This window comes from Mchenga conophoros, linkage group LG18 (genome assembly GCF_057382185.1).
Source record: "Mchenga conophoros isolate Kocher_MC1m ecotype Shallow Benthic linkage group LG18, M_conophoros_male_GT1.1, whole genome shotgun sequence".
Classification (NCBI taxonomy): Eukaryota; Metazoa; Chordata; class Actinopteri; order Cichliformes; family Cichlidae; genus Mchenga; species Mchenga conophoros.
The window spans coordinates 7,705,185-7,732,644 of NC_140543.1; the positions used below are offsets into that span (position 1 = coordinate 7,705,185).

The 27,460-nt window shown below is 38.8% G+C and overlaps 1 protein-coding gene across 3 annotated transcripts; it reads right to left on the minus strand.

Moving 5' to 3' along the window:
• Positions 1-7,255: 7,255 nt before the first annotated feature.
• On the minus strand, positions 7,256-23,020 carry crema (cAMP responsive element modulator a). 3 transcript variants are annotated; one of them, XM_085254003.1, is made up of 8 exons: positions 22,901-23,020; positions 21,134-21,251; positions 20,857-20,985; positions 17,631-17,719; positions 17,395-17,531; positions 15,626-15,814; positions 9,591-9,750; positions 7,256-9,156 (listed from the first exon to the last, which is right to left on the minus strand). In XM_085254003.1, the coding sequence occupies exons 2-8, from the start codon at positions 21,239-21,241 to the stop codon at positions 9,012-9,014; spliced, it is 957 nt and encodes a 318-aa protein (XP_085110129.1). In that variant the 5' UTR covers positions 21,242-21,251; positions 22,901-23,020; the 3' UTR covers positions 7,256-9,011. The 3 variants fall into 3 exon arrangements, with proteins under 3 accessions (XP_085110129.1, XP_085110130.1, XP_085110131.1); XM_085254004.1 differs by lacking the exon at positions 20,857-20,985; XM_085254005.1 differs by lacking the exons at positions 15,626-15,814; positions 17,395-17,531; positions 17,631-17,719; ... (1 more) ...; positions 21,134-21,251; positions 22,901-23,020 and adding an exon at positions 11,681-11,948.
• Between the last annotated feature and the right edge of the window lie 4,440 nt (positions 23,021-27,460).

Here is a 27,460-nt window from a genome sequence, read left to right on the forward strand (position 1 = left end):
CTCGCAGATTCTTCCACTGACCGCCGTGGCACACCTGCACCAGGGTAAGCCTCCGCCTATGCCACTCCTGCTTTACAGGTGAAAATAGAGCAACAGGACCGCTAGTCTTTGATTTTATTTATTTTCTGCTGTGTTTTACTTGCATCTATTTGAAAGAGTACGGAGCCCCCCAGGGGACATGGGAGAAAAAAAAAATTACGGAGGAAAAAAAAAATAATTAGGGAGGAAAAAAAAAAATTAGGGAGGAAAAAAAAAATTAAGACGGACTTTTGCGAGCGCTCGCAAAAGTATTGCGAGCGCTCGCAAAAGTATTGCGAGATCTCGCAATAAGTATTGCGAGCGCTCGCAAAAGTATTGCGAGATCTCGCAAAAGTTTTAGCCGCATTCTTCGGAGGCCGCCAGCTCGAAGCCGACCGGGAGGTCGAGGCACGATGTGCCGGGAAAGCGGTGTTCCTCCCGGCTGTAGTAGGTCTCGACCTCCCGTTAGCTTCGAGCTAGTGGGTGTAAGCTCTCCAAAAACGTCGGAGCTCTTTTGCAAATATGTGATGTCTTGTAAACCGAGCAGGTATCTGACGTTTACACAACTGCATTCACGCCTCAAAATATCTTAAAAGTGTATTTTGTGACCCAGAAAGAGTAATATTACAACTAAGTAGCTGCCGCCATTGTTGGAGTTTTGCGAGCGCTCGCAATACTTTTGCGAGATCTCGCAAAAGTCCGTCTTAATTTTTTTTTTTCTCCCTAATTTTTTTTTTTTCCTCCCTAATTTTTTTTTTTTCCTCCCTAATTTTTTTTTCTCCCATGTCCCCTGGGGGCTCCGTAAAAGAGTGAGTGTAAACACACACAAAAAAAAATTATGTGCGGGAATGTGCAGAAAATAGGTTTAAATATTAAACAAATTTCTTCCAGTCAGAGAATGTTGCATATAATTACATTTTTGCTTGATGCATAAAGTTAAAAGATTAAAACTAATAAAACAAGTTTTAAAAAGAGACTTTTCCATTTGATTACATTTTGTTTTGTTTACATATTGATGGATTATGTAGAAAAAGTAGAATTGGGCTGAAAGAGCTATCGCTTTATCACCTATTCAGGTTGTAAATCGTGTTTTTAAAAAGTAACTAAGTAATTAATTACTTTTGAAAATAAGTAAAGTAACGGGATTACTTTTTGGGGGAAGTAATCAGTAATTAGTTACTGATTACTTTTTTCAAGTAACTTGACCAACACTGCTCATGACTGAAATGATTTTATTCACAGGTTAAATCTTTTATTATTAAAAACAGATGATTTGAAATAGTAACCCACGCTGTCAATCATTGTGCATGTGTGATGTGAACCACATTTATGCATGTTTATGATGCATGTATACAAGAATCTAGGACAACTTTTGAGTGTGTACAAAATTAACCAGTGTTTCCACCAGAGTGCAGATCAGGACCAAATTATCAACTTAAGTAGGTTATTGATAGGTTTGTAGCTTGAACCCATCCGCTGGAACGTTGAAGACAATATAATTACACTGCTAAGCAAGACACAAATAGGCAAAGTTCTTCATGTTACTCGTGCACGGGAGAGACCGGACAGAGCGCCGTCCCTTCGCTTGACCCCAGTCGCTCTCGTCCGTCCTCCCGTAACACTGTCCTTTTATTGAGGTTACATGAATATGCATAGGTTCATTAACATACGACGTCTACATACAAACAAAGAGTACCTTGCCTGTGTGTGTGTGTGTGTGTGTGTGTGTGTGTGTGTGTGTGTGTTGCTGATCAAAGGGTCAAACATCCTTGGTCAGGAAGAGGGTAGACTAGACCCCCCCCGGTGAGGAAGTCCAGCAGTTCATCTAAACAGAAAAGCACTTAGACTAGAACAGACGTAGCTACGTTAATCCTACCATAAAACAATTAAAACAAGATGCGACCTCTTCCCGTGCTCCCAGGATGTAGGTGTGCATTCTAGTGTGGAATGCACACCAAGCCTCTGTAGCCTGTTAAAGATCACACAACTTATCACTACACAATTGATTATACACCTCTAAGCATCTATGGTTAAATATTTCTAAGCATAAATAACAATCAACAATACAAACTCTAACAGTTATTATTTAGTCAGAGAAATCACGCTTGAAATACTTTATTACAGCAGCAGAATACAGTAGAGTTTGGCTCCCAGACTCAAAGTCCAAATATGTTACATTATGAAGCAATTACGTCGGTCACGGCAGATGGCTGCTCCTCCCCGAGCCTGGTTCTGCTGGTGGTTTCTTCCTGTTAAAGGGGAGTTTTCCTTCCCAATGTCACAGAGTGCTTGCTCATAGGGGGTCATGTGACTGTTGAGATTTCTTTGACTGTACATTTCTAAAAACTTTCCTTGACAGTTAGTCCTTGGAGAACCAAATGGAGAAAGTACTCGTCATTCTCAAATAACACAACAATTCTTTACTGGGTTACATCTTGTCAGTGATTTTTCCGTGTTATACATTTCTGCAGGTGAAAATGTAGCATCATAGTGCTGACAAAATAAGCACCTACAGCCAATCAAGATATAAGAAATAACACGTCATCTGAACATAAAGGTTTAATTTAAAAAAAAAGTTTGACAGAGATAAAAAGTGAGAGATAATTTAAATGGTAAATGGCCTGCATTTGTATAGCGCTTTTCTAGTCCATAGGACCCCAAAGCGCTTTACACTACATTCAGTCATCCACCCATTCACACACACATTCACACAATTTATATACTTTAAATAGCAACACTTGAGATAACAAGCACTATTCCTAGCTATCAGTTGGTTGCATATCACAGAATTTCGCATCTTTCTCCAGGAATACTTTGATTTTGAAATCTCTGTGTTCTCCAGACGCAGTGAACATTACAAATAGCTCCTGCTCTGACTCAGTTACACATGAAAAATGAGGTAATTATTTACAACACATTAAAAAAGGGAGATAGAGTTGAATCTGTGTATTACTTAGATCCATGTACACCAGGCCAAACTAAGAGACTCGTAATTTAGCACCAAATCGATGATCAGAAACATTATTTCTTTAACGTATACAAGGTATAATGTTTTTGGTGCTAACATTAAAACTGGGATAAGGAAGGGAACACTATTAGAAAATCTGTAGACAAGAATTTTTTTTTCAGGTGTTACTTGGACAATTACTCTGTATGAAACTGTAAAAGAGTATCACATAGATTATCTGATCGCTGTCAGTAAAATCATTTTGTTATAAAAACTGAATCGAATGTGTTTTATAAGTTTTGGTAATTTTTTTAACACATGAGGGCCATCGACATTTTTCAGAGTAAAAAAAAAAAAAAATTAGTAGTAGTAGTATAATTATGAGAGGGTAGTTGCAGTATCGTGTACTGAACAGCAGAGGTCCGCCTTGACTTCTTCAGTGGAGGCGCTGTTCATGTTGTCAAGGTAGTGGGCCCCAGTTTACTGGTAGGCAGCCAGTCTCTAGGTGGAAATTTCCACTCAAACCACACTTGACCAAAGGCCATGAAGATGTTTGAAAAGAGTGATAATGAAACATTAAATAGACTCCCACGCTTAAAAATTTCCATTTTGGTTTGTTCTTCTGTAAACAGCATAAAAGTAGGGGTCATAAACAGCTTGGCTTTAGAGTTTGGGTAAATTGTTCCACAAGTTTGACTTGGAATTTATATATTTGCTTTTTAATTAGGATGTTAATATGTGTGTTAGCTTTAAGAATATTTTTGGTGCTGCATCGTTGGGGAGTTGCAAAGTCTTTTCATGCACAGCAGCGTTCAAGGTTTCCCTCTGAGGCATTTTTCTCCAATCCGCTGTGTGTGAGTGTGTGTGTGTGTGAGAGAGAGAGAGAGAGAGAGAGAGAGAGAGAGAGAGACGTTTTTGGCAGTAGGTGTGTGTAACAGAGAGTGAAGCTGTATTTCGGTAGTTGAATCCACAGTGCAGAGCACAGAATACGTGTGCATGCATAATTCATTTTGGTGAGTGTATGAGACTGCAACATATGGTATAAGGTGAAGAGATCAATCCAATTTAAATTAAAAATCACACAGAATTATCTGTGCTTTTATCACCATCAACCCCTTTGAGGTCACTGTTATATTGCTATGAGGTTGCTATGGAAACTGTCCTCATTTGCTTCCACTGTTAAGAGTAATTTCGTTCTAAAAATTTTAGTTGGCTCATGAAGCAGCTTTTCAGCTTCATTATTTCTCGGTAGTTTGTTTTTATCTTAAACAGCACACTATAAATACGTGTCTTTAGAAGAAAGGTATTATTTAAAACATTTGTTTTCTGCCCTCTTAGAAGATGTTTTTTTTTCTTTACATTCCATCTAATGTGCTTTGACGCAAACAAGGTTTATTACTTTCCAAAGAGGAACTAACCTTTGGTTTGCTTGGGGAAGCAAAATAAAAGCTGAGGTTTGTTACTCTTCAGCCTGCACATTACATAATCTGTGACCTTTAGGTGCTGGAGGAAATTTTAAACAGGTACAAACACACTGTCCCTGCCATTAGAGTTACAATAGGATATACACAAAGACAAAACTGCTACTCTTTTGCAAGGAAAAGTACTACAAACCTTTAGGAATGTCTTGGTGATACAGTAGCAACATGCTTTATAACTTAGATGCTGAACTTAAGTGCAGCATCAGGATGGAGAAGGCACTGGTTGCTTGATTTGGTACATTTTAGATACAAAGAAATCACTTTAACCAACAAAAAGATGAAACGACTAACATAAAATCTGCCCTGCAACATCACTGAAAATAGACTACAACACTGAGACTAATGAGCCAAGCTGATCTTTATCACTGTAACCTTAAACTGAGCTTAGTTCAGGGAGGTCAAGCTTCGCCCACGGTCCCAGTGTATCAGCTCAGCCTAGCTAATGCCTCAGCCGATCCAGTTTTGTGCATCCTGCTCCCAAATCTCATACTTCACTCGTGTTAGCCTTCTTACAGTTGTTGCTACCTCTGCAAGCCATTGTGCAGCCCTCCTCCACCCCCGCTTCCTCTTTTCACTGAGTTTTTCGATTTAATCAGTGTAAAGTCCGCAGCCAGTGTTGCTGATGTTTTCATGCTCCACATGAAAGTGTAGGGAGGTCCCAGAAGAGAGCCATACCTTCAACTGTAAATTACTGCAGAAGGAAATATCAGTCTTCTTATGAGAAAAGTATGCCTGACTAGCACGAATGAATATGGCAAATATTTGCCATCAAGGCTTTTAAGTTTTATCCTTTTATTTGCTCAACTAAACACAGTGCAGATGTTAGCATTCAAGGCACAAGTGCTGTACTATTTGCTAACACAGCATGCCTGCGCTGCAGAGGTACATGTATGCAGTTACCTAACTGCATTGAATACTTTAGCCTTGAGGCTGAAGTATGTGTATGCCGCATTCATATTGTGAAACTGATCTTTGTTCTATGAGGGCTTTCACAATTTTGACATACAAAAGCAGCGAGTGAAAGCAAGTGAAGAAATGAATAGAGAAAGTACAATATAACAGCTACAGCACAGGTGTCAAACTCCAGGCCTCGAGGGCCGGTATCCTGCAGGTTAGACGTGTCCTTGATCCAACACAGCTGATTTAAATGGCTAAATGACCTCCTCAACATGTCTTGAAGTTCTCCAGAGGCCTGGTAATGAACTAATCATTTCATTCAGGTGTGTTGACCCACGGTGATATCTAAAACCTGCAGGACACCGGCCCTCGAGGCCCAGAGTTCGGCACCCCTGAGCTACAGTGTGTACAATATTGCATATATTACAGCTCTGTGTTGGCTCCTAATTTCTGAAGTAGTCATAAACAACCATAAGATTTCTACTTCGGCTAATACTATGGCTTTAGTCTAATTACTATTTGAGGTTTTAGCTATGCAACTATTGGAGATCAGTATATACAAATATTCTCTGTTGTTGGCTGCAATAAGTCACATTTGGTGCTTTTAGGTCTTGCTCTTCAGTCTGATGAACTGAAGACCAACTTTTTTTAAAACCCATCAGATTGCTTGAAAATGTCCTAATACAGAAAACACTGGTGTTATTGTCTCTGACATGTTTTGGAAATAGGAAGAATCCCTATTGGTTAAAATTACCCAACAATTCTTAAAATGATTCAAGCTACCACCCATTTTCTCCTCTCCTAAGCTAGTAAAGTAATATGCTGCTTATATATGATTATACAATTAATAATCATGCAATAATATAATATAGTTCCCTTATTTTATTTAATTTATATAGTTAAGCCCATATGTTGTTGTGCAAAGACACAGTTTTGTAGCTTCACCTCTAAACACCATAATCAATCATTTTAAAATATTAGGACTGTTTTGCAGCATTTGGCTGCATCTACGTGGAGAGTGTAACCCAGTATACTTCATAATTCATCTTTTTACTTCTATAAGCAGTCACCTCATCAATAAACACCATCAATAAAGTATGGTGGTCCATTTCCACTGGCAGCCATACATGTTCGTGCCACAGTAGTGGCTCCATCACGTCTGAGAGACGATGTGATTCGGTTCTTAATATGAGCTGTTTCTCTCCTTCTCCATACTTTTCTCTATCTTTATGCTACAAGTTCATCTTAGTTTCTTCTGAGCATAACCAAAGGTTTGCACCTTGTGTTTCCATTTAAGAAGGCGCCTCTTGATAGTACACACTGACAATAATACGCCTACCTCCTCGAGAAAGTTCTTCACTTGGTTAATGTTGTGATGTTGTTTTTCTTAATCGTGGAAATGATTCTGTCATCGTGCACCTTATTTGACTTCAGGCGTTTTGGCTACTCCTAAAGTTCCTGCTTTCTCTCAGATGTTTATTTATTCGTTTTTACTCTATTTTCCAGCTTAATGACGGCCTCCCTCACTTGCATTAACATCTCTGTGGCCCTTATATTTAAAGTTACAGTGACCAGCTATAAGTTACAAATTCAACAGTGTGAATAAACTTCAGATTGTCTGCTTCACTTGTCATAAAACATGAGGGAACAGGCTTCACCTGGTCATGAAGCCATGTGTCAGTCAACTGTCCAATGAATTTTGAGCCTCTGATTGTCTGCACTTCAATTACATTTAAGTTGTTTTGGTGTACAGTGGCAAAACCACAAAAATTGTGGCTTTGTCCAACAATTTATGGACCTGTAAAGTGCAGATTTATCTTGCACAGCTTTAACTGCACTAACATAAGATGGCTTCAGTGTTGAGGGGGTTTCATCAGCAGTATGTGAGCTAAACATTATCACACAATCCATGTCACATTTGTATATTTTATTAGATAAACAAAAATATTTTTTTTACAATTCAAATGAGGAAGTACATCAACAACAGAACACCTGGTAGAAGACTGAGCCATTTAAAACAGCAAAAACGAAGTGCAGAAAATATTCAGCTCATCTGATATTAAAGAAATAGAGATATAGAAGGCCTGGATGTTTTCCTTTCATAGAAATTAAAAGAATGGGCGCACATCTGAGATCACAAACAGTAGCAGACTGTTTGGGTGGCAACTATCAAGACTGATACTGTTATGACTGAGTTAGTCAGTGGGTAGATCCCTTACTGTTACTTAAAGAGCTTTGGCAGCCGCATTGTAACAGATGTCAGGGTCTGCTACTCAGAGGAATGCTCTTTTGTGCATTTGTCTACATTCTTCATAGAAAATCAAATATTTTAATGAAGTATAATCAGAGAAACAATGCGAGCTACAACAGAAACAGAGAAAGCTTTCACATATATTACCAGAAACATGAACACAAAATGATACATTATTTGAGAAAGAATATTTTTACAAAAAAAAGACAAAAGAATTGGCATTACCCTTTAAACAGAGCATTTTAATATTACAATAAGCCATAAATACAGTTTTATTCCAAAATGGATATTCATCATTTCAAAAAGTTATTTAACAGCAGACCAAAACAGTTATTCTTGGGGCCATATTCAATGTAAAATGATTGTTTACAAATTTGATATTTCAATTTTTAAAACATACAACAACTATCTTTGTAGAATATATACGTTTTTATGTGAAATCAGAATCAGAAGACTTTATTTATCCCTAAGGGGGATAAATTCAGGTAACTGCAATAGAATATAAACTCTAATATCTACACGTGTCCTTGGTTACTTTCTGTGCTTTCTCCAAAGTCCAACTGTGCTCTTTCGTTTCACTTCAAGTACTGTAACGTCACTTCAGTAATGCAAAAATAAAGATTCTTTTGAACATTATTTGATTCTTTGAAACTATACTGTGATTCAGATAATGCCTCTCTCTATATTGGTATGAAATAGATTTCAACGCAAATGGATTTTTATGTTGATTTCATTGACTTTACCAGTGTTTTCTTAAAAAAAAAAAATCTTTTGTAACAAACTAACAATGACAAAAATCCACTTTACAGACAAAATGCTTGATAAATCTTCTTTCTTTCTTTTTTAACCGCATGAAGGAATGCAATGACCAAAAACAGAAGCATAAATAACATATAATCAGGTAAACACACTTTGAGTTGCCTTGTCGCAGTGCTGATGGATCTGCGTAGCAGCTCGTCTGACCTCAGAGAAACATGCTGGTTGCGGGACCTGGCTGACCCCTCGAAGGATTTTTCGTAATTGCCATAAATGAGCGGAACATTTTCAGGAAACACCTGTATTTCCTCTTCCTGTTCCTCTTCATCAGCTGGCTCTCATTGGTTAGCCTCGCTCGTGCGCAACAGCAACAGCAAACACAATGTGTACGACACTTGAGTCTTCACATGCAAAGAGCACAAGATAAGAACAAGAGCGAAACTGGCAAGCTCAAGCTATTTGACTTCCCTACGACACTTCTGAAATTTGGCGTAAATCAGGCCTGAGTGAGCAGAGAATAAAAGACGATGAAAGTAGTTTTTGTTCCAGAGTCTTTTCTTCTTTCTTTTTTTTTTCTTTTTTGGTTTTTTGTTTTGTTTTGTCTTATTTTGCTGTAGAAGTTTGTAAACTGTCTTCAGCCCATGACCACAAACAGCCACTGCTACTCAGCTTTGTGGCAGTAAATGTCCTTTAGTGCTTTTAGCTCTTCAATCAAGGTCTTGTTTTGGTTTTCCAACACAGCCACACGGTTTTCCAGACATTTGACATACTCTTTCTTTTTCCTGCGGCACTCACGAGCTGCTTCCCTGAGGAGGAAATGGAGGAAAAATTTGGATGAGTCTCCAGATGAAAATATAATATAAGAGTCAAGACAAGTCTGCACAATCCATAAACAAAACAATGTCTGAGGCTTTTGAGTTTGAGTTTCGTGAGTTCGCGAATCTGTTTACGTAGAGATTCGCTGCAGTGTTTCGTTTTCAAATTTTTAAAAAAATCTGCCGATCACCTACAAAAGCAGAAATCTTTAGCTTTGACCTTTTGTGAATAGTCGCTTTGACACAAAGTGTGAACAGCAACCTCCAGACATGCACAATAACACTTCAGTCAAAGTTTCCAATATGCATGAATTAGGGGGTCCCCAACATTTATTCCCTTGCTTGCTTGCAATCATATTTCCATTACTGACATGGAATGATCTTACACCTCAAATACAATCTCTTACTTCTACTTCAGCTCCTACCTGTTTTTCATCAGTCGGACCTCCCTCTTGCGGGTGATCTCTTCAGCGTGCTGTGATGAGGGGTTCTGCATGCTGCCTGGAGACGCAGCCATTACAATGCTCTGAGCCAGGCCCGAGTTTGGTGAACGAAGCTGGTAGGCGGGGATGTCTCCAGTAGCGGCTGTAGATGATTACAGACAAAAGAATAGGAGATCAAGATTCTGCAACCTTTTACTTTTTGTAGATCTTTGTTGTCTTTATATTTTCCTCATAAAAACTCTAAATCTGTACAAGAATCTTTACCTGCTTCATTTATCCTTATACCATCAGACTATCACAGAATACAAAATGTTGCATTTTTTTTAAGAAAAATTCTTGAGGTGTGTCCTAACATTATGCTGTACTTATTATTTTATTACATTAAAAGCAGGAATTAGGAGCTCTAATAAAAAGATGTTGGCTCAAACAAACAAACTTCAAAACTTTGCTGCTGAAATACAAAGTCAAGCAGTTCCCACTTCTGAGGGATACTAAGCAACACAGCAAGTACCATAAAGTCTATTTCTGTTCTTTTTATGCAGACATAAGTAAGATCTGCTTTTGTTTTTACTTAATTTGCCCTCATAAATTGTGAATTTATGCTCTAGGACCAGAGTTAAGTGCTTTTAACCATAGGAACTAAAGGTCAGAGGCCTGCTGTGTCCAAATACTCTAAAACACCTTCAGTCCTGCTATTGCTAATGTAATGCAATGTAACTTTATAGCCTGAAGCGGTGCAGAATAAAAAACTTGTTATCAGACTGTCCAATCTAAATAAGCTGCTCACCGTTTGATTTTTGAATAGAGAGTCATTATTGCCTTTATATTATACTAACATTTACTGAAACATATGATAAACTGCAAACAATATGACTGCGTTTATTCTCAGTAGAATAAACCCATAAGTTTCGTTTGTTTCCTCACAAGATCTGGTATCGCTCTAACGAGATAACAGCACTTGCATTTGGGAGGTGACATTTTTGTAAACCACTGTATGCTACTGATAACTGGTAGCCTCTCGAATTCTTAAAAGAAAGTGATGCTAATTCTGGAGAAGGCTGAAAAAAACAAAGCGATTCTGTGGATGTGGTTTATGAGCTGCTTGATTTGAGTCATCACTTTCATGACTCAACTGTGTGCTGCTCTGCCTGCTGCCTCGTAACATTTCACCCTCTCGTTTTCACTTTGTTCCTGAGAAGTTTCATTGCTCTGCCCTGACCTGCTGTTCACACACACACACACACACACACACACACACACACACACACACACATACACTCATTCAGAAAGAGACACAGCAGGTGCAAACACACATACACGCACAGACACACAGAGCGTCTGTCTCTTTTTCTCTCATTGTGATAACAGAGTGACTCGGGCTGTGCTGACGTCAGTGCGTGCGTCTCACTTGCCCGTTTGCATTCTCTCTTCCCTGCCTGGCTTCTGTTCCAGGAAACTGGAGTGACGTCAAACCCCCAACTATCTTACCACCCCCTCCCCACCTCTCCCTTACTTATTACCCCCTCCCTGCCTGTCTGCCCAACAACCACTGTAGCGATTAAAAGACTGTGTGTGTGTGTGTGTGTGTGTGTGTGTGTGTGTGTGTGTGTGTGTGTGAGAACATACTCGCAACAGCGAGAAAGAGTCTGAATGGAGCAACGCTGAGCATACTAACTAAATGCTTGTTTACTTGCTAGATCTGAATTCAACCCTGAACTGTCATGAGTGTTTTTCCTGTTTTGCAACTGCAAGGACACCAGTATGACCTGTGTAAAGACTCATCTTTACTTTCACAAGGCATGAAATTGAAAGTCGAGTAAAAGTAATTTCAATTTCATAAATATGCCCCTGAATGCAAAAGCTTCTGCTCTCACAGTTTACTAAATAAAAGAGATCCTCTTGCAATTAGAAGCTCCAAATACCAAAAGCATATTTTTAAGAGGACTTACATTCAGGTATAATTAGAGCTATACATCAAATCAAAACATGCACAAATATCTCTCAAAAAAGCACAGAGAAAAGAGTCAGAGTGTTGCAGAGAACACATTATTAAACATGTGAAGAAGCTCTACCTGACTCAGTCTCATCCCCAGTTACAGCCATCTCTGGTTTCCAATAATCCAGCACCACGGCAGAGAGACACCTCACTACAAAAACTCTCCTCTACCACTATCCTTTTCTGCTTTACTTGTATCTCCTTTGCTCCCGCTTCTCCTTTCCTCTCAGCTCTCTGTATCAGAGTGCTCACTTGCCAACTTTACAGCCTGATTACAATTACAGGCATTGACATCACAATGACATCACTACTGCCCGCTGAAGTCAGTAAAACACCCTGGATTAGAGTTCCTCCCACCCTCCCCTCCTGCAGATGAGTAACTGAAGTACAGAAACACAATGTGAGCCAGGCAGGAACGGAGGGAGGGAGGCAGGGAAGGCGGGGGAGCTAATGGGGGGAGGGCGGTAGCTGAGGGGGTGTATTTTTAGCTCCAGTGACGCAACTAGAGCGACGTTCAACAAACAAGAGGATATTGTGTCCCAAGCGGCTGCCATGCAAACTGTTGAGCTCCCTGATTCAAGTTATGTGTGTGTGTGTGTGTGTGTGTGTGTGTGTGTGTGTGTGTGTGTGTGTGTGTGTGTGTGTGTGTGTGTGTGTGTGTGTGTGTGTTTTGGAAAGTGTTAAGGAAGTAAGAAAATAGTAAACATGGATAATGAAGGTTTTACATTTTTTTCAAGTTTAAGCAAACGTCCATTACTTATCCTGCTGAATTCTACAAAACAGTTATTTAACCAAACCTGTCAAAACAATATTAACCACTTAGTTGCCTGACGGGTCTTTGGTGGGAAAATCAGCAGCCAGGATGGAAAGGACGTGAGTGAAATTTATGGTATTACTAATTAGGAGGATCATGCATTATTTTTATTTTACTTTTTTTATTTGACAATTCTTGGCACTGTCACAGGTTTACATTTATCACAGCTCAGCCTAACATTTGCAGGGCTTTCACTTTAGACAAAAACCTGCACTCTAACTCCTGGTAATATCGAGAAAAGAATACCAGAGGAACGAAAATAAAGACAGCAAGCAACATTGATTATTGTTGGTTAACCATTGATTCTGAAATCAATTCAAAAAGGGAAACTCTGAACCTCTTAGTAATAGCAACATGCGTAAAAAATGTTTCTATGACTTTTCACCATGGTTAAAACAATCCTGATTAACTATTAGTACATCCACAGCCCTGCTGCTGAGCAGCTCTATTAGCTTTGTTGTTAATACAGAGCTCTTCAGCTGGAAGGAACGAATTAGCCCAAGCACATAGGTGGTTCTGTTTGTGCCAGCTGGATATGGACTTATGGACTGATAAGGTAAATAACACAGTGTCAGGCAGAGTTACTGAGTTACTGAAAAGGCACCTACATGAACTGAAACCTGACCACTAATATGAGACATTCATCAGCTATTACACTGCAAAACTATCGGTTATGATCATAGGGTATGAAACACGATGTCAGTGCATGTGACTCTGTGAAAGTATACAACGAACAGTCCCTGAAAAGCAGAGTATGAAGTAACGAATTACAAATACTGTTTCAGGTATCTGTACTTTAATTGTAGTTTTTTTCCCGACAACTTTTTACTTTTACTCTTTCTACTTCTTACATTTTCAAAACCGGCTCATTACTCTTGCTTTAATGCATCAGAGGGGAGTTACTATTTCACGTCACTCCAGGCCTTCAAACATCAAACCCATTTGAACCTGCAATTTGAACTGCAAATTTAAAGCTTACATGTAAGTCCTCATGCTTTTACATCAGATAAAGGTTGGTCACATGTAACATTATGTATATGAGGTAGAACTATCTGTGTTATTTAAAGGTTGCATGGAAATATGTTATTGCGGGATAAACAGTTTAAACCCCACATCTACTGTTCTTCTGTTTAGAGTCAAAGTCACCCTCTACAGTGCAGGCAACAGAAAGCAGAGGCATTTTCTTTTATTTCCTTAATTTTTTCTGCTCACTTTCTGCTAATCTGATTCAAGATAAGAATATTTATAAGAATGAAATTTTAGACTAAAATAAACCACTAATATTATTTTCTTATTACATCAATATGGCAAGTTTCAGTTAGCTTTGCATAAAAGTAGCTGGTAGAAATGTCCTTTAAAGAGATACTTTTTACTTTCTTACTTTGAGTCAATTTCAGAGCCTGTACCTTTTCACTTTTACTTGAGTAAACAAGTGGAATCACTACTTCATCTTTTACTGGAGTATTTTTTAACAATAGTATCTGCACTTCTACTTAAGTACAGACTTTCTGTACTTTTGGAACCTCTGCTGATAAGTCAAGCGCATGGGCGAGTGCTACTTTGATCTTATCATTGACTGTAAATCAAACTAGAACTTCACCTTCTAATTAACATGTTTCGGATGTTCTGAATGCAATTATTTTCTTAAAGCATCAGTTCTCAAACCACAGATTTACTATTATGAACAAGTCAATGAGAGTAAATGAATGGGTTAGTTCGCCTTTTGTGTGTTCATCTTAATATCAGCAAAAAATGATCAGATATTGAAAACTTCCCTCGTCCTAACTAGCTTAAAATGAAAAGTCAGCAGTTTTATCCAGTTAACTTCAGGTTAACAAGCGTTGAGCACAACCAGCTCCTTCACAGAAAACAACTTAATTCTGTTCTTTTTCCTATTCATTACTTTGATCTTCAGGTTAAAGGGTTTAGTTTGCATGGTGTTGAGGCTGAAGTGCAACATCAGAAAGACCGTTGTAGCTGAATTTCAAAAAGGACATGAAAGAAAGACAGAATTTTTTTTTAAACCCAATGAAAAAAGGAGCCCACTCAAGGTGGTTCAGGGTATTTACTGATGATTACAGAAGTAGCAGGGGGGGATTCTTCAGTATGCAGAGCTATACTCTCTTCTTAGATTCACTCAAACACTGCAAAACGGATTAGCCAGCACTTCGTGGTGCAAAAGGATACTAATCCAAACCATACTGCAAGACCAACCCAAGAGTTTATCAATCAAAGAAATGGGACATTGTTCAATGGACGAGTCAGTCACCTGATCTCAACCCAACAGAGCATCCTGTTCAGTTAAATACAAAACTCAATGCAGAAAGATCCACAAACAAGCAGAAACTCAAGGGAAGAAAATCATCACCTGTAATGTCCATAGTTTTAGACTTCAGGCAGTCATTAACCCTTTGTCCAAAAAACCAAAACTGACCTATTCGTGTCCTTTAACAGGTACCAGAGGCTCCAAGTTCTGCCAGATGACAGCGATAAGCTCTTTGCTGAGCTATGTGTTACTTTCGATATGAAGCAAGAGATTAGACCTGACAACACAACATGGTCAACAGCAGCTGGACAGAGAGATATCTTAACTAAAGAAGAAAGAGAGTGGCTTGGAGTAGAGCAGATGAGTAAGCCTTCACCACATCTTGATGAATTCAAGCACTTACTCAGAACAAATAATCATCTTTTTGGTGCTTTGAAGATGGAACTGCAGCTGTGTTCAAAGTAAGAAATGAACTTGAGGCAATTTTTTACAAACTTGCTTAAGAAATCACTGAAAGTAAAAGATGAATATATTGCACAATGAATCCAAGTGGTGTGGACACATTTGTGGAACGTAATGGAAATCCTAATGAAACTTTAATATTGCAGAGTTATGAATCTCAAATGTTTTTTGAGATACAATTTACTGTCTGTAGGACGAATTACTGTCACAAAGGGTCTTGCATGTTTTCACTGAGAAACATCCCATAATTTATTGAGTCCTTAATCCCATGATGTCAGATGGGGATTACCATATTATTATTTTTTTACACAGATTTTGATCTCTGCTATCATTTATGGCTTATATCTGTGGAGAAAATAAATAAATAAAAATCTGAGGTGCCGTTAGAAAAAGCCAAAACATTCAATATTTACACCCCAACATGTATGCTGCTGTTTCGTAAAGGATGTTTCTGATATAAATTCAAAGTTGCACCCTACCTTGGATGAGTACCTGTCCTCCCTGGATAAAGAGCTGCTGTGGAGAATCTCCAGGCTGAGCTGCACACTGTAAGACAGTGGCTCCAGGCTGTGGGGTGGGACTACTTGTTACTGGCAGGTTCTGGACCCCCTGTAGACCTGGAACCCCAGGGCTGGACAACTGGATGGCTCTCCCTTGGGTGATTGCAACTGTGTAGGGGATTTCATGAAGTTAGAATGAAGAAATAGTAACATCTAATGCTTGAAATTTGATTTTCTGTGCTCCAATAGCTCACAGAGCTTTATGGTCCTAACAGGAGCCATAAAGCTCTATATGTCACGATCCTGGGTCTTATGACCCAGTGTTTTGAGTTTTAGTTCATTTTGATGTTTTAGTTTATGTAAGCCCTTCAGGTTCCTAAGTTCATTTGTTATCATGCTTAAGTGTTTCTAGTTCTTATTATTTCCCCCTCGTGTTTCCAACTATGGTAAATCTCCCCTGCTTTTCATGTGTTTCATGTCTGTGTCTTACATTGTGAAGTTTGGGTTGTCATGTCTACGTCTCATTATGTTTCCTGTTTTATTGTGAAGAGGTCTGGTGTTTCTGTGTTCAGTTTTACTCTTCCCCTGTGGCGTTATGTTCATGTTGATCTACTGTGCCTTTCTGTTCCATGTTTCAGATCCCTATGTTCTGTCTCCCCCAGTCTGTTAAGTCCACATGTCTTGAGTTCCGTCAGTGTGTTTCCTGTTTTACTTTCACAGTCTGTTCTATGTTAATGTTTCTAGTTTTGCTTCCCTTGCCTCGTCCTGCTTAATTACTCTCAGCTGTGCTCTCCTCCTGTGGCTCATTCCCCCTCGTTATCCCTCAGTGTATTTAAGCCCCATGTTTCTCTTTGTCAGTGTTGCGTCCTCCATCATAGCTGTGTGATTTTTTTCCCTGTGGCTCCTTGTGCTTTAGTTTTTCCCAGTTTAGTTTATTTTGTATTGTTTTTCGTGTCCCACTCCACGCCAGCAATAAAGCTGTGTTTTTTGAGTTTACCTTTTGACTCTGTGAGTTTGCGTTTGGGTCCTACTCTTGCCTGCACACAGCCGTACTGTGACACTATAAGCTATTGGAGAACATTTTCTCTAAACGACTTAGATAATTATTAAGTTAACCCACTGTGAACACTTAAAGCTTCCAAATGTGTGCACGGGAAGGAAAGGAATACCTTTGCCTTTCATTCCTCTTCAAGCAATGAAATATTTCCTGTAATTGCATGTACCCAATGAACTGATTATATGCAACAATCTTGAGCCACTCTCACTTCTTTATATTTTCTGGGAAACATTTAAAACATGAATGGGAATTTGGTACACAAGGCAAAAACAGAGTTTTTACAAATTTAACAAATTTGAAAATCAATATTTGGTATGACCGCCTTTGTTCTTCAGCACAGCCTGAACTCTGTTAGGCAAGCTTTCTTTTAATTTCTTTTAACAGACTTCATGAAGCGTTCCCCATAGCTCATAGGTCAGTGTTAATTGGATTCATGAAGAAAGAAAGAAACAGAAATGGTCAGGAACAAGAACTGGATCGAAAAGAAGTGAAAAAGCTGCCAATATCTAAAGAAAATGCCTGGACAACTATTACTCAAGACCACTTTAAAAATTACAGGCTCCTTGGAAGCACGGTATAAATAGTGAAGTGTGGCTAAAACTCTTTTGCACAGTTCTGTAAATGTATGTTCCAGAGCAGAAAATGCTGAAGATGACTCTCTAGTGAGTGGACCATTCTCGTGTGTACTGACTGTATTGTCCGGAGCTGGTCTGGTAGATGGAGGTTGGCACTGTGGGGGAGTTGGAAACTGGCACTTCATCCTCCGTCTTTTCCTCTTCAATTTTAGGAACTGCCAGTGAGTTGGAGGAAAGCTCATTCAAAATTTTCCTGCCAAACAAAATAAAGTATTTTCATAAAGACCTTTTAACACTAGCAGACTTTTTATGACATATATCACAATTTATCTTACTCTTCATATCCTCTCACCAATATGAAGGACGCCTGGAGAGAAGCTCCCGCCTTTTCTGTGTGTCTGTTACTGACTCGTCATCCTCCAGTTCTGCTACAGTAGCAATCTGAGTAAAAAGCAGGCAGTAATTAATAGTGATGAGTAATCCACATTGTTTTCTTTTTTAAATTATTTTGGCAACATCATTTGTGCTAAATGTTGTCACTGAGTGGGTGTATCTTTCCACACACTGTCTTTTGTAGAACACTGGGAGGTGTTTGTGAGAGACAAAGATGACGTCAAAGAAGGAATTTGAGCTGCATTTTTTCAAGCCCTACTCTTTTCAACGCATTGCATGTCACAAGAGACAATAACTGTAGTGCGCAAAAGTCTTGCCACTCTTGATTTCTTTATAGTTTTCCAGGGAAAATTATGTATTGAAGTGTGCAAATATATATGGAAATACAGTATAAAAGGCAAAAACTGAGTTTTTACATTTCTAACAAGCTTAAACTCTTAGCGAAAGCTTTTTTGTAACTTTTTTTAAGTCTCCAGGCTTCTTAAAGGACATTCAAAGCTCTTTTTTTTAGGTATTTGTTGCCTTTTGTTCTGTTCTTGGTCATGATGATCCAACACCACCTCTGTAATATTGAGGTCTTAGCTCTGGGGAGGCTAATCCATGACTGATATTGATTCATTGTGTCTTTTTCCATCCAGCTATGTTTTACTCCATTGGCAGTGTATAGAGAGGTACTAGTCTGCATTCTTAATTCCAACAATTTTCACAAGATCCCCAACACCACTGACTGACATGGAGTCCTAACCCATGACACACACTCACTGTTGCCCCTCTCTCTTGACCTCCTCCGCACATATTGATTATGATTTTAACCAAAAATGTCAAATTTGGATTCATCACTCTGTAAGACTCACCATGTTGATTTTCAACCAAGCTCCTGTGCAATCTTGCATAACTGAGCTATTTCTTTCTACTTCCCTTCCTTAAGATTGGCCCAATTCTTCCACTGAGACATTTCTGATGAGGCTTAAACTGACAGTAGATGGGTCAACTGGAAGGCCTGATGCATTGAGTATTTACAGAATTTTTTCCCTATTTCCTAAGGACATGAATAGATTTTTTAGGCCTGCCACTTCTTTTTTTGTCCTCCATCTGTCCACACAATCCCAAGATATGCCAACTTTGTGGCTGATATCAAGGACTCAACTCTTTAGGAATCACCTTGGTGAGATATATATCTCGATGTCCATCAAACTCTTGTTGTTGACATTTTTCACAGATTCAACTAAAGAAATTGGAATAAAATGATGTGCCTTTGCAGTAGGTTGTTTGCAACAAAGTGCCTGAAGATATGATTTACATTGGTTCACTGCTAAGTTGTCTGTAATGTGTTGACACAGCACTGCTTTATCCCTTGAGATGGGTGCCTGTTTTATGTTCGAGTGATTCATAGATCAGTGTTAAGCAAAAACAAATTAAAAAAAATCATAAATCCTGAAATTGGTCAGGTACAAGGTTTGAACTATGAATGAGTGAAAAGCAGTCAAAGTCCAAATGAAAAACTTTCAGAAACACTGGAGAACTGTGGTTCAAGCCACTTTCAAATTACAAGAAAGTCTGGCTTTTTAGAAACAACATATAAAGGGTCAAGACATTTGCACAGCACTGTATATTCTGCACAATTATTTGCAAAAAAAAAGTTACCACCTTTCTCCCCTCAAGCATTTGTTTGTTTTCCCAACTGAAACATACTGTGGGAATAATAACAAAGTCAACCTGGTAATGTGTCATAAGCCAAAGGGCTTTTATGACTCACGCTGCTGTGTAATGAATGTACATTAGGATAATATCTGTACCAGACAAAGGTGCCGGGTTAAACAGAGGTGTGTCCATTAATTTGTAATAGAGTGGAGGCTGGAACTAAGCTTGTTAGCTTTATGCTCTGGAAGCAAATTTAAAGCAAGAAATAACTGTGCTGTGCTGTTACGCACACAGTGTTAGTGCTGACTTTAAACAGGATGTTTTGCATCCTCCAGATGTTTAATGGCACTCAATCAGAGTCTTACGTTAAGACTTACTGATGCAGGATTTATTTAAATAACAGTTATTACTGGAAACGTACAGCTAATACCAGCAGTCAATCGGCAACAAGTCAAACTTGCTACTGATAGTTTCACAGATAAGGAGTACAGAGTAGTTTGAAACCAGTCAACAAAACCACGTTGTGGTGTAGATCTATGCCAGCTGACTGTGCATTTCAAAGATATAATCTATTTTCATGCTAATTTCCTTGAAAAAATACTTTCCATGAGACGACAAAGTAACCTCTGCTTTGCAAACAAAGCTGCACAGTAGAGAAAAGTCTGCTTCTCCATTTTAACCACTGTTTCCTTTCTCAGGCCCTATACTTCTAGACACTGGTCCTCAATACAATAATATTAATAACTTCTTGCCAGCATTTTCACATGACAGATCACTGTTATCTGATGCATCTGCAGCTCTACAGCAGTCATCTAAACGAGACACAACATCTCCTGAGAGTGAAGGTTAGACTGATGAGCTTAAACCTCAGTTCCTGCCGCTCGCTTGAATCCTATTAACAGATGCACTACATTAAACCATAAGCCCTGCAGTGTGCCTTGTACACAGCAGTTACAAGTTCATTGACCAAGATATTGATCTCGATCTAAATTAGTGTACAGAGCAGAGTGAGGACAGTATTTACTGCTTTTCTAGGTGTTATTGTCAGGCTTTGTGGCTTAAATGTTCATCTTACTAGAGCATTTGCATCAGGAGTGCTTTGACAGAGATACTCATCTTGAAACATGTTCAAATGACTCGAGGTGTTACTGGAGGCTCGACTTGACTTAAGATTTGTCGGGACTTGTTTTCCGTGACTTGAGGCATAATCTGGACTTATCCTAATGGACTTGAAACTTGCTCTGAAACGTCTGACCTGATCATATCTTGAATTATGTAAGACCTGAGACCCACCCTGAGAGACTGGCAACTTGGCTAAGAGTTGACTTCAATCTCCTGATTGACTTGGGTTCTGACTCTGGCATGACCCATAGGAGCCTCTAACTACTTTGCTTACTGCATACAGATGTTTCATTAGTCTCCAGTTAAAATTTGGAACTGAAATTAAATTTTGCGTGTATTGACAAAGCTATTCTCTGATGTGAAACACTGAGTCATCCATTAAAAGAGTTCAAATGAGTTCTGAGGCAAGCATGGGCCCTCACCTGGACAGTCTGAACTTGTGGTGATTGTATAACAGAGGCCTGCGGGGCCTGGATGACCCCCTGGATTTGAACTGTCTGACCAGGCAGCTGAACAACAGTCACACCGGAAGACTCTTCTGCTAGTGACGCCTGCAGGCACACATGAAATGATGAATGTTTGCCTGCAACAGTTAGACTTGAGTGTCTGAACACCTCTTGTCTCTGAACACATCTTAAAGTTTGTTTGTTCTCTTCCGGTTAAAACCACCAAACACTTCCTAACCGCGCATGTGTGCACCTGAGCAGCAGCTGCAGGAGAAGGGCTGGTTTCACTCTGGTTTTCCTCTCCATCTGTCAATGAGTCATTTAAACTTCTGTCCAGCTGAGACGATACGGAGCTATCCATAGTCGCTCACCTAGACAGACAGATGGACGGGCAAATTAATAATGATACAACTGAAGCAGACAAAGGCAATCCTAATGTTTTCTTCTCTAACATCATTACACAGGTAAAAGACAAATAAATGTGTTTTTGCAGTCCAATTTCCCCCTCAGTATTCATTAAACATTGGCTACAGATAGACATTTAACCTTGGAATATCGGCAAGAATTGTCTTGTGCTTACAAGACCTGTGTTATATTTTTATATTGTGTTATAAGTGTTCTATCTGCACTTAATTACTTTGTTCAGTACGATTCCGTTCAAGCTTAACTGACACGCAAAAAATATCCAGACAGCCGGGTGCATAGAGGCAGAAATAACAACATTAACTGCACTGTAATGAAGTGCAGAATAATGAGATGGTGAACTGAATGCTCCTCAATCAGTGAGTCTGAAATACAATTTGAGAAGACAGAGCCAACAGAAATAAATGAAGTGAAAACACTCCAAATTATTTGTCCGAAGATCTGTGCTGAGAGTAAGTGTTTTTCAGCTTGTAACAAATTTGCATTATATAACTAGCAAGCTCATTTAGTGTGGCAGCCACCAGGTGAAGCTGGCTGACTGAATTTAGGCTTTTTTTTCACAATTTGGACGACAGACTGTTACAAACTCGAGTACAATTTTGTTAGAGGGCAACAATGACAATGAAAGGCTTTAAAGATTTGTGTCCAACTGGGTTTTAGAAAATTAAAAGAGGTTTGCTTCAAATTAGAGGCTGGCTGCAGTGTCAAAACTAAACAAATGGAGGGATTCTAATTCTATTTTTACAGGGTCTCTGCAACAAAAATTGGACTGATGTAAACAGCCAGCATCATAACTGGAAAGCATTAATATTTACATATACACATCAAGGACCCTCATGATGAGCCACAGAGCCCTGCCTTTTAGACTAGCCTCAAACTGTTTATTCTCTTCTACTGATGGCAAACTCTGAAGTTTCTTACTAGTGAAAATCTGAAACATTTCAATAAAATTTAATTAGCAATCCACAGCCGTTTGCCCTAGAAATGTCCTGAACCCGTTTTAATATATTTCGAGATGTGTGAATTTTTCTTAAAGCAGCACCCATATTTGTTAACAAGACAGCCACTTTTTAACGTTTCAAGTAAAACAAATTACACGCAGTTACAACAGAGCTTTGTCGGTTGAACTAAGAAAAAATAGGGGACAAAATGGACTTCCGTTTTAAGGGCAGACCTTACGGGGTGAAAATTTGACAAATGTTGGACTTTTATTTTGAGCAACATATTTTAATACAATTTTAAAATAAATTGTGTTACACATGACGAATTTGGAATAAAAAAAAACAAAGTCTTCACATTGGATATTTTAGAATATTTTACGTAGTTGGGCTTAGGATTTTTATTTTGAAGAGGTCGCGTCCACTCCACTTCCGACATCTATTCCGCCTGACTTGACTTAGCTCAGTAAACTTCAGAGAGGAACTGCTGACAGTTGAGAACATTTTGTTTAACTCCATGATGGTCGGCAATTTATCAGCTGTGGTTACGAAATTAGGCTTTAATGGAGCGTTTCGCACCGAAGATGTATTTGCACATTTTCCTTCGACTCTGCCCGACTGGCGCTGACCAAAAATGTGACAGCTTTGCAGCGACTTACCGAAGTTTTACGTAGCCTGAGTCGTCACTAATGACAGTATGGGTGAACGGCCCGTGCCTTCGCTCACGTAGTTTCCACGTCAGCGCTGATGATGCTGTGCCGAAAATGTCGACAGGCGAGTCAGTTTAACCCCGAAGAGTGTCGAGGTGGAGCGAGAGCATTCACTCCTTCCTGCTTCCTTGTTTACACTCGGCGGGCGAAAAAAACGAGCCGTGGCTAAATTCTTGCTTTAAGTCAACAGAATGCAGGAATTTCACGGGAAGACGCCACACATAAGATCTTAGAATCTGGAAATTAATTCAAATGTCTATCTTTTAGTTTTTCTACCGTGTATGTGTCCGCGAAATGTTTGAAATAAATTGTTTCCGAAAAACAGTCATAGCTACAGCTTAACTCGACCCCTTTATGTTAAAGTTTTCAAAAGGGTAATTGTTTTAATTTAGCATGGTAAGAGAAGTATATTCATATTCATACATTCAATTTTCGGAACAAGGAAATTTCAAATTAAACAACAAAAGTCGAAGTGTGCAATAACAGTGCTACAGTGATAGTTTTGTAACTTGGACACTCATGTTTACAGAGCAAAGTAATGCTGCTTTCTAGTGCCCGTAAGAAGCAATTACACTTTGAAAAGCCGAAGCAGATTAAGAGGAATGTATTGCATTTTGTTTGAGACATATTTTTTTAACTTAAGAGTACACGGAATTTATATTTAAGAGTGCAAACTTCATAGACTCCAATAAGAAAGTGATGCTTGTGTTGGCAGTTATGTCTACCACAATCAACCAAATAGCCCTGGGCATTTAAATTCAGCTGGATGTTTGATAGACAGTGATTAATAATAATAATAATAGATTGTATAGAGTATAAACTGACCACACAATCTAAAGAACAAATAATGTTTTATAGTTACAAAATAGAGGTTATATTTGGACTGTTAATGGTTACCTCACCTGTTAGAACTACATTATAAACTCAGACTTGTTTCCTGGTGCTAATTTTCCGTATAATGTCAGTCTGTTTAAAAAATGTGCAGATAACTGTGGTTTACTGCAGATTCCGTGATGTACTTGCTGGGTTCCTTTATTTAGCACTGACTGGCTGACCCCTGAGCCACCATCTGTCCTCTTGTATGCCTGGAGAGGCTGCACTGTTACAACAGCGCCACCCGATGTTATCAAAGAGTAGTCCTCTTCATCTCAAACGGTGTGGCATAAATTTATATAATTCAAGAAAAAATGATTATGTGTGTTGTTGGGTGCAATGCATTGATGTATACAACATGAGTGCAGCATGCATTACATTCACTGTAGTGTAAACCATTCTTTCAGCATTATGATGATTGATATTAGTATTAGTCTGACTACAGTATTTAAGTTTTCCCAGTTTTGCTGTCCATCATTTTGTAAAGGTTTTGTGTCATATACTTTAACTAGCACAGCTTTATATTACAAAATTACATTGTCTTAATGCTCCCCCACTGCTGCTCCCTCCTCCTCCTCCATCTCCTTGGCCTATCCTGTAGCCAGAGGATGGAGTCTCCAGATGGCCAAGTACCAGCAACAGAAGGGGGACCCTGGGGTGACACAAAGGCCTGACAGTGGGGAGTTACATATGACCTGGGCCAGACAGCTCTTTAGCACAAAATTAGCCTGGGATAACTACACAACACAATTTCACGCTGATAATACCATCAAAGAAGTATTTGAGCATCTGCCATGGCCTTTCCAGCTTGACTGCCATATTTCTGGAAGATGCATGGCCTTTTTCGGGAAAGTCAAAGTTTAAAATGTGAGGGTAAAGTAATGTCATCTCATGATAACCATACACAAAATGATGAAGATACAGAGGCTTTATAGCTGTGTTTTTTCCAAGTATTAATTTGCAGATTAAAAAGATCAATTGTAGCATCTTATACCAAGTGAAAGACTGCAGGTAATGTCTGCAAAGGGGTAGGCCCATCTCCTATGGCGTTTATTGTGCTTACTGTGCATCCTAAAACCATATACTATATTTTCATTGAAATTGCAAATGGAAGATGTTTCTGTTTGGGGAAACACTGATATTAAATAAGTGCAATACACATAGGAAATTCTATAAATGCCATAACTGAGCTTACCAAGAAGTAGTATATTTGCTCTTTTAATAAAGGTTATGCCAAATAAGATTTAAAATCATCTTAAAGAGGTACCACAGCAGTGCACCACAAGAGGTCACTACTGAAACACATATGGTCCTTGGTTATGTTGACTGGTGGATACTTAATTTTAAATCCTCTTGAAACTAGGAGCTTTTTAGCTTGCGTATCTCAAGACATTAATTATATTACAGATTGAAGTTTGTAGCAGCCCATCACACTACCACCATCATATTTAACTGCTGGTATAAAGTTCCTGTTATAAAATGCTTTGTTAGTTTTATAACAATTGTAACATGATTGAAACCTTCCAAAAAACTTTAGAGTGTATATATCGCCAGTTCACAGAATATTTTTCCAAAAGTCTTGGAGATCAGTAACATGTAGCATTATTCATGAATCATGATCTTAACTGAGGCAAGTGAGGCCTCCTTGTTCTTTTGTGCCCTCGTGGATGAGTCGTCAATGCATAATTCTAGTAGGCTGTAACTTCCAGGAAGATTCAGCACTGTTCCAAGTTTTCTCCGTTTGTCCATAAGGGCTCTCACCATGATTCACTGGAGAAACAACGTTTTAGAAATGGCTTTGTAGCCCTTCCGGACTGATAGATGTCATGGACTTTTAGGGCCATGATGTGTTGCTTTTTAAGATCTTTTAGCCTGCTTGACTTTGTTATTGTTATAAAATATTAAAATGTGTTTCATGATCTGAAACGTGAAAGTGTGAGAAATATGTAAATGAATAAGAAATCAGGAAGGGATCAAATACTTCTTGATGGTACTGTGTGTGGTTACTTGTGGGGCATATCAAATACAGGCTTTCTTGTCTATTAAGAATGGAAGTTAATTTTAGACTTTGGGAAGTGTAATCATCTGAAAAATTGACTCATGGTCAGCTTCTACATCTTCTGCATCTCATTATTGTTTTTACTCCTGCTGTTTTTAATATAGAATAAATGCCAGCCAATGACTGTTGCTTGTTTTGTTTGCCAGGATATCCCTTTATTTGGTGGATTTTCTAACCTGTTCTTGCTTTCTCTAGAAAGGTTGAAGGCCAAAGCCATTTTCCCCTTCACCCCTTTGCTTGTTGTAGAAACTGGATCCACTGTTGCTCTGCAGCTACATATATCTGTACCAGAACGTCAGTGAGATGTTTCTTCATTTGCCCCCCTCACTATAATTATAGGTTACTTTCTTTTGTTATGACAGTGTGATTGCACATTTCCTCTGTTATGTTTTGTGCAAATGATGATAAACAAGTGCTCATATATCCAAAGGTGAGGTTGTTTAATCCATTGCGACAGCTGCTGTGGCTGTGGTTGGTGGCCTGTGAGTACTCCAGCTGTGTTAAGAGTTAAAATAGCCTCCCAGCTGCATGCTGGCACTACATGATGGAGCGATCCTGTTGAAACACTGACCATATAAACCACACACACACTTTCTGCATACTTCAAATTCAGCAGTTCTCTTTTCTTGTACTAAACCTCGCACTGCATCCTTTCTTGGCACTATAACTCACTGTGTTCAGCCAGAGGAAGGCGATCCATGTGATCCATGCATGTTCTGAGGAAGCTGTTCCTGAAAGCTCCCCACATGGGTTTGGACTGGTTTTTGTAAAGGGGCTTGTTTTAATCCCAGGTGAGGCAGTAGACAAAAGTAGTAAAGGGCTGGGTACACACGAAACTTTTAATAAGTGGCATCTCATCAAATTAGATGTTGGAAAAAATAAAGTATACTTCACTGAGTAATAAAAAGAAATGTGCACTGGTGGTGGAAACACACATAATTCCCAAGTCTTTAATTACTTATTAAGTCATTTCCTATTACCAAACTTAATCTCTGCCTAATCCTAATTCGTCCTTTAAAACCAAACTCAAGTCTTAACTTTAAAGCAGCTTCTTAAGTCACAGAAACAAAAGTGTTTCACTTTGGAGGATTTCACACAGCTTTCTGTCCTTGTAAGGCAGAATTACAAACACAGTAAGTTGCTGGTTTCGGCTTTATTTTCATTCAGTGTGTCGATTCTCATTATTTCTTCCCTCCGCTGCCCCGTGGGCGCCAAACATTACCCACACTGACCACAGCGCGAAGTCACGGTGCAACTCCGGCCATCACTACTAGAGGTTGCATTTAAGTCCCGCTCGTAAGGCCTGCAATCCTGAAATAGCAGTTCTACCTCTAATAGGTTGTGGTATCTGTGTGTATCATCATGTCCGTGTTTTATTTCAGTTTCTCAAGAAAAACATTTTGGCCAACAGCGTTTTTTTCCATGGTCAAAATTGTTTTTTGGTAATGAGTCTGTGTTAATGTACCTAACTGAAATCTGTGCATTTTACCTATTTTTCTGGCCTTTCGGGAAATAAAATTAAATTTATACCCGAGTAAATGAAAATCTACTTAAAAAAATAGAATTTTTAATGAGGT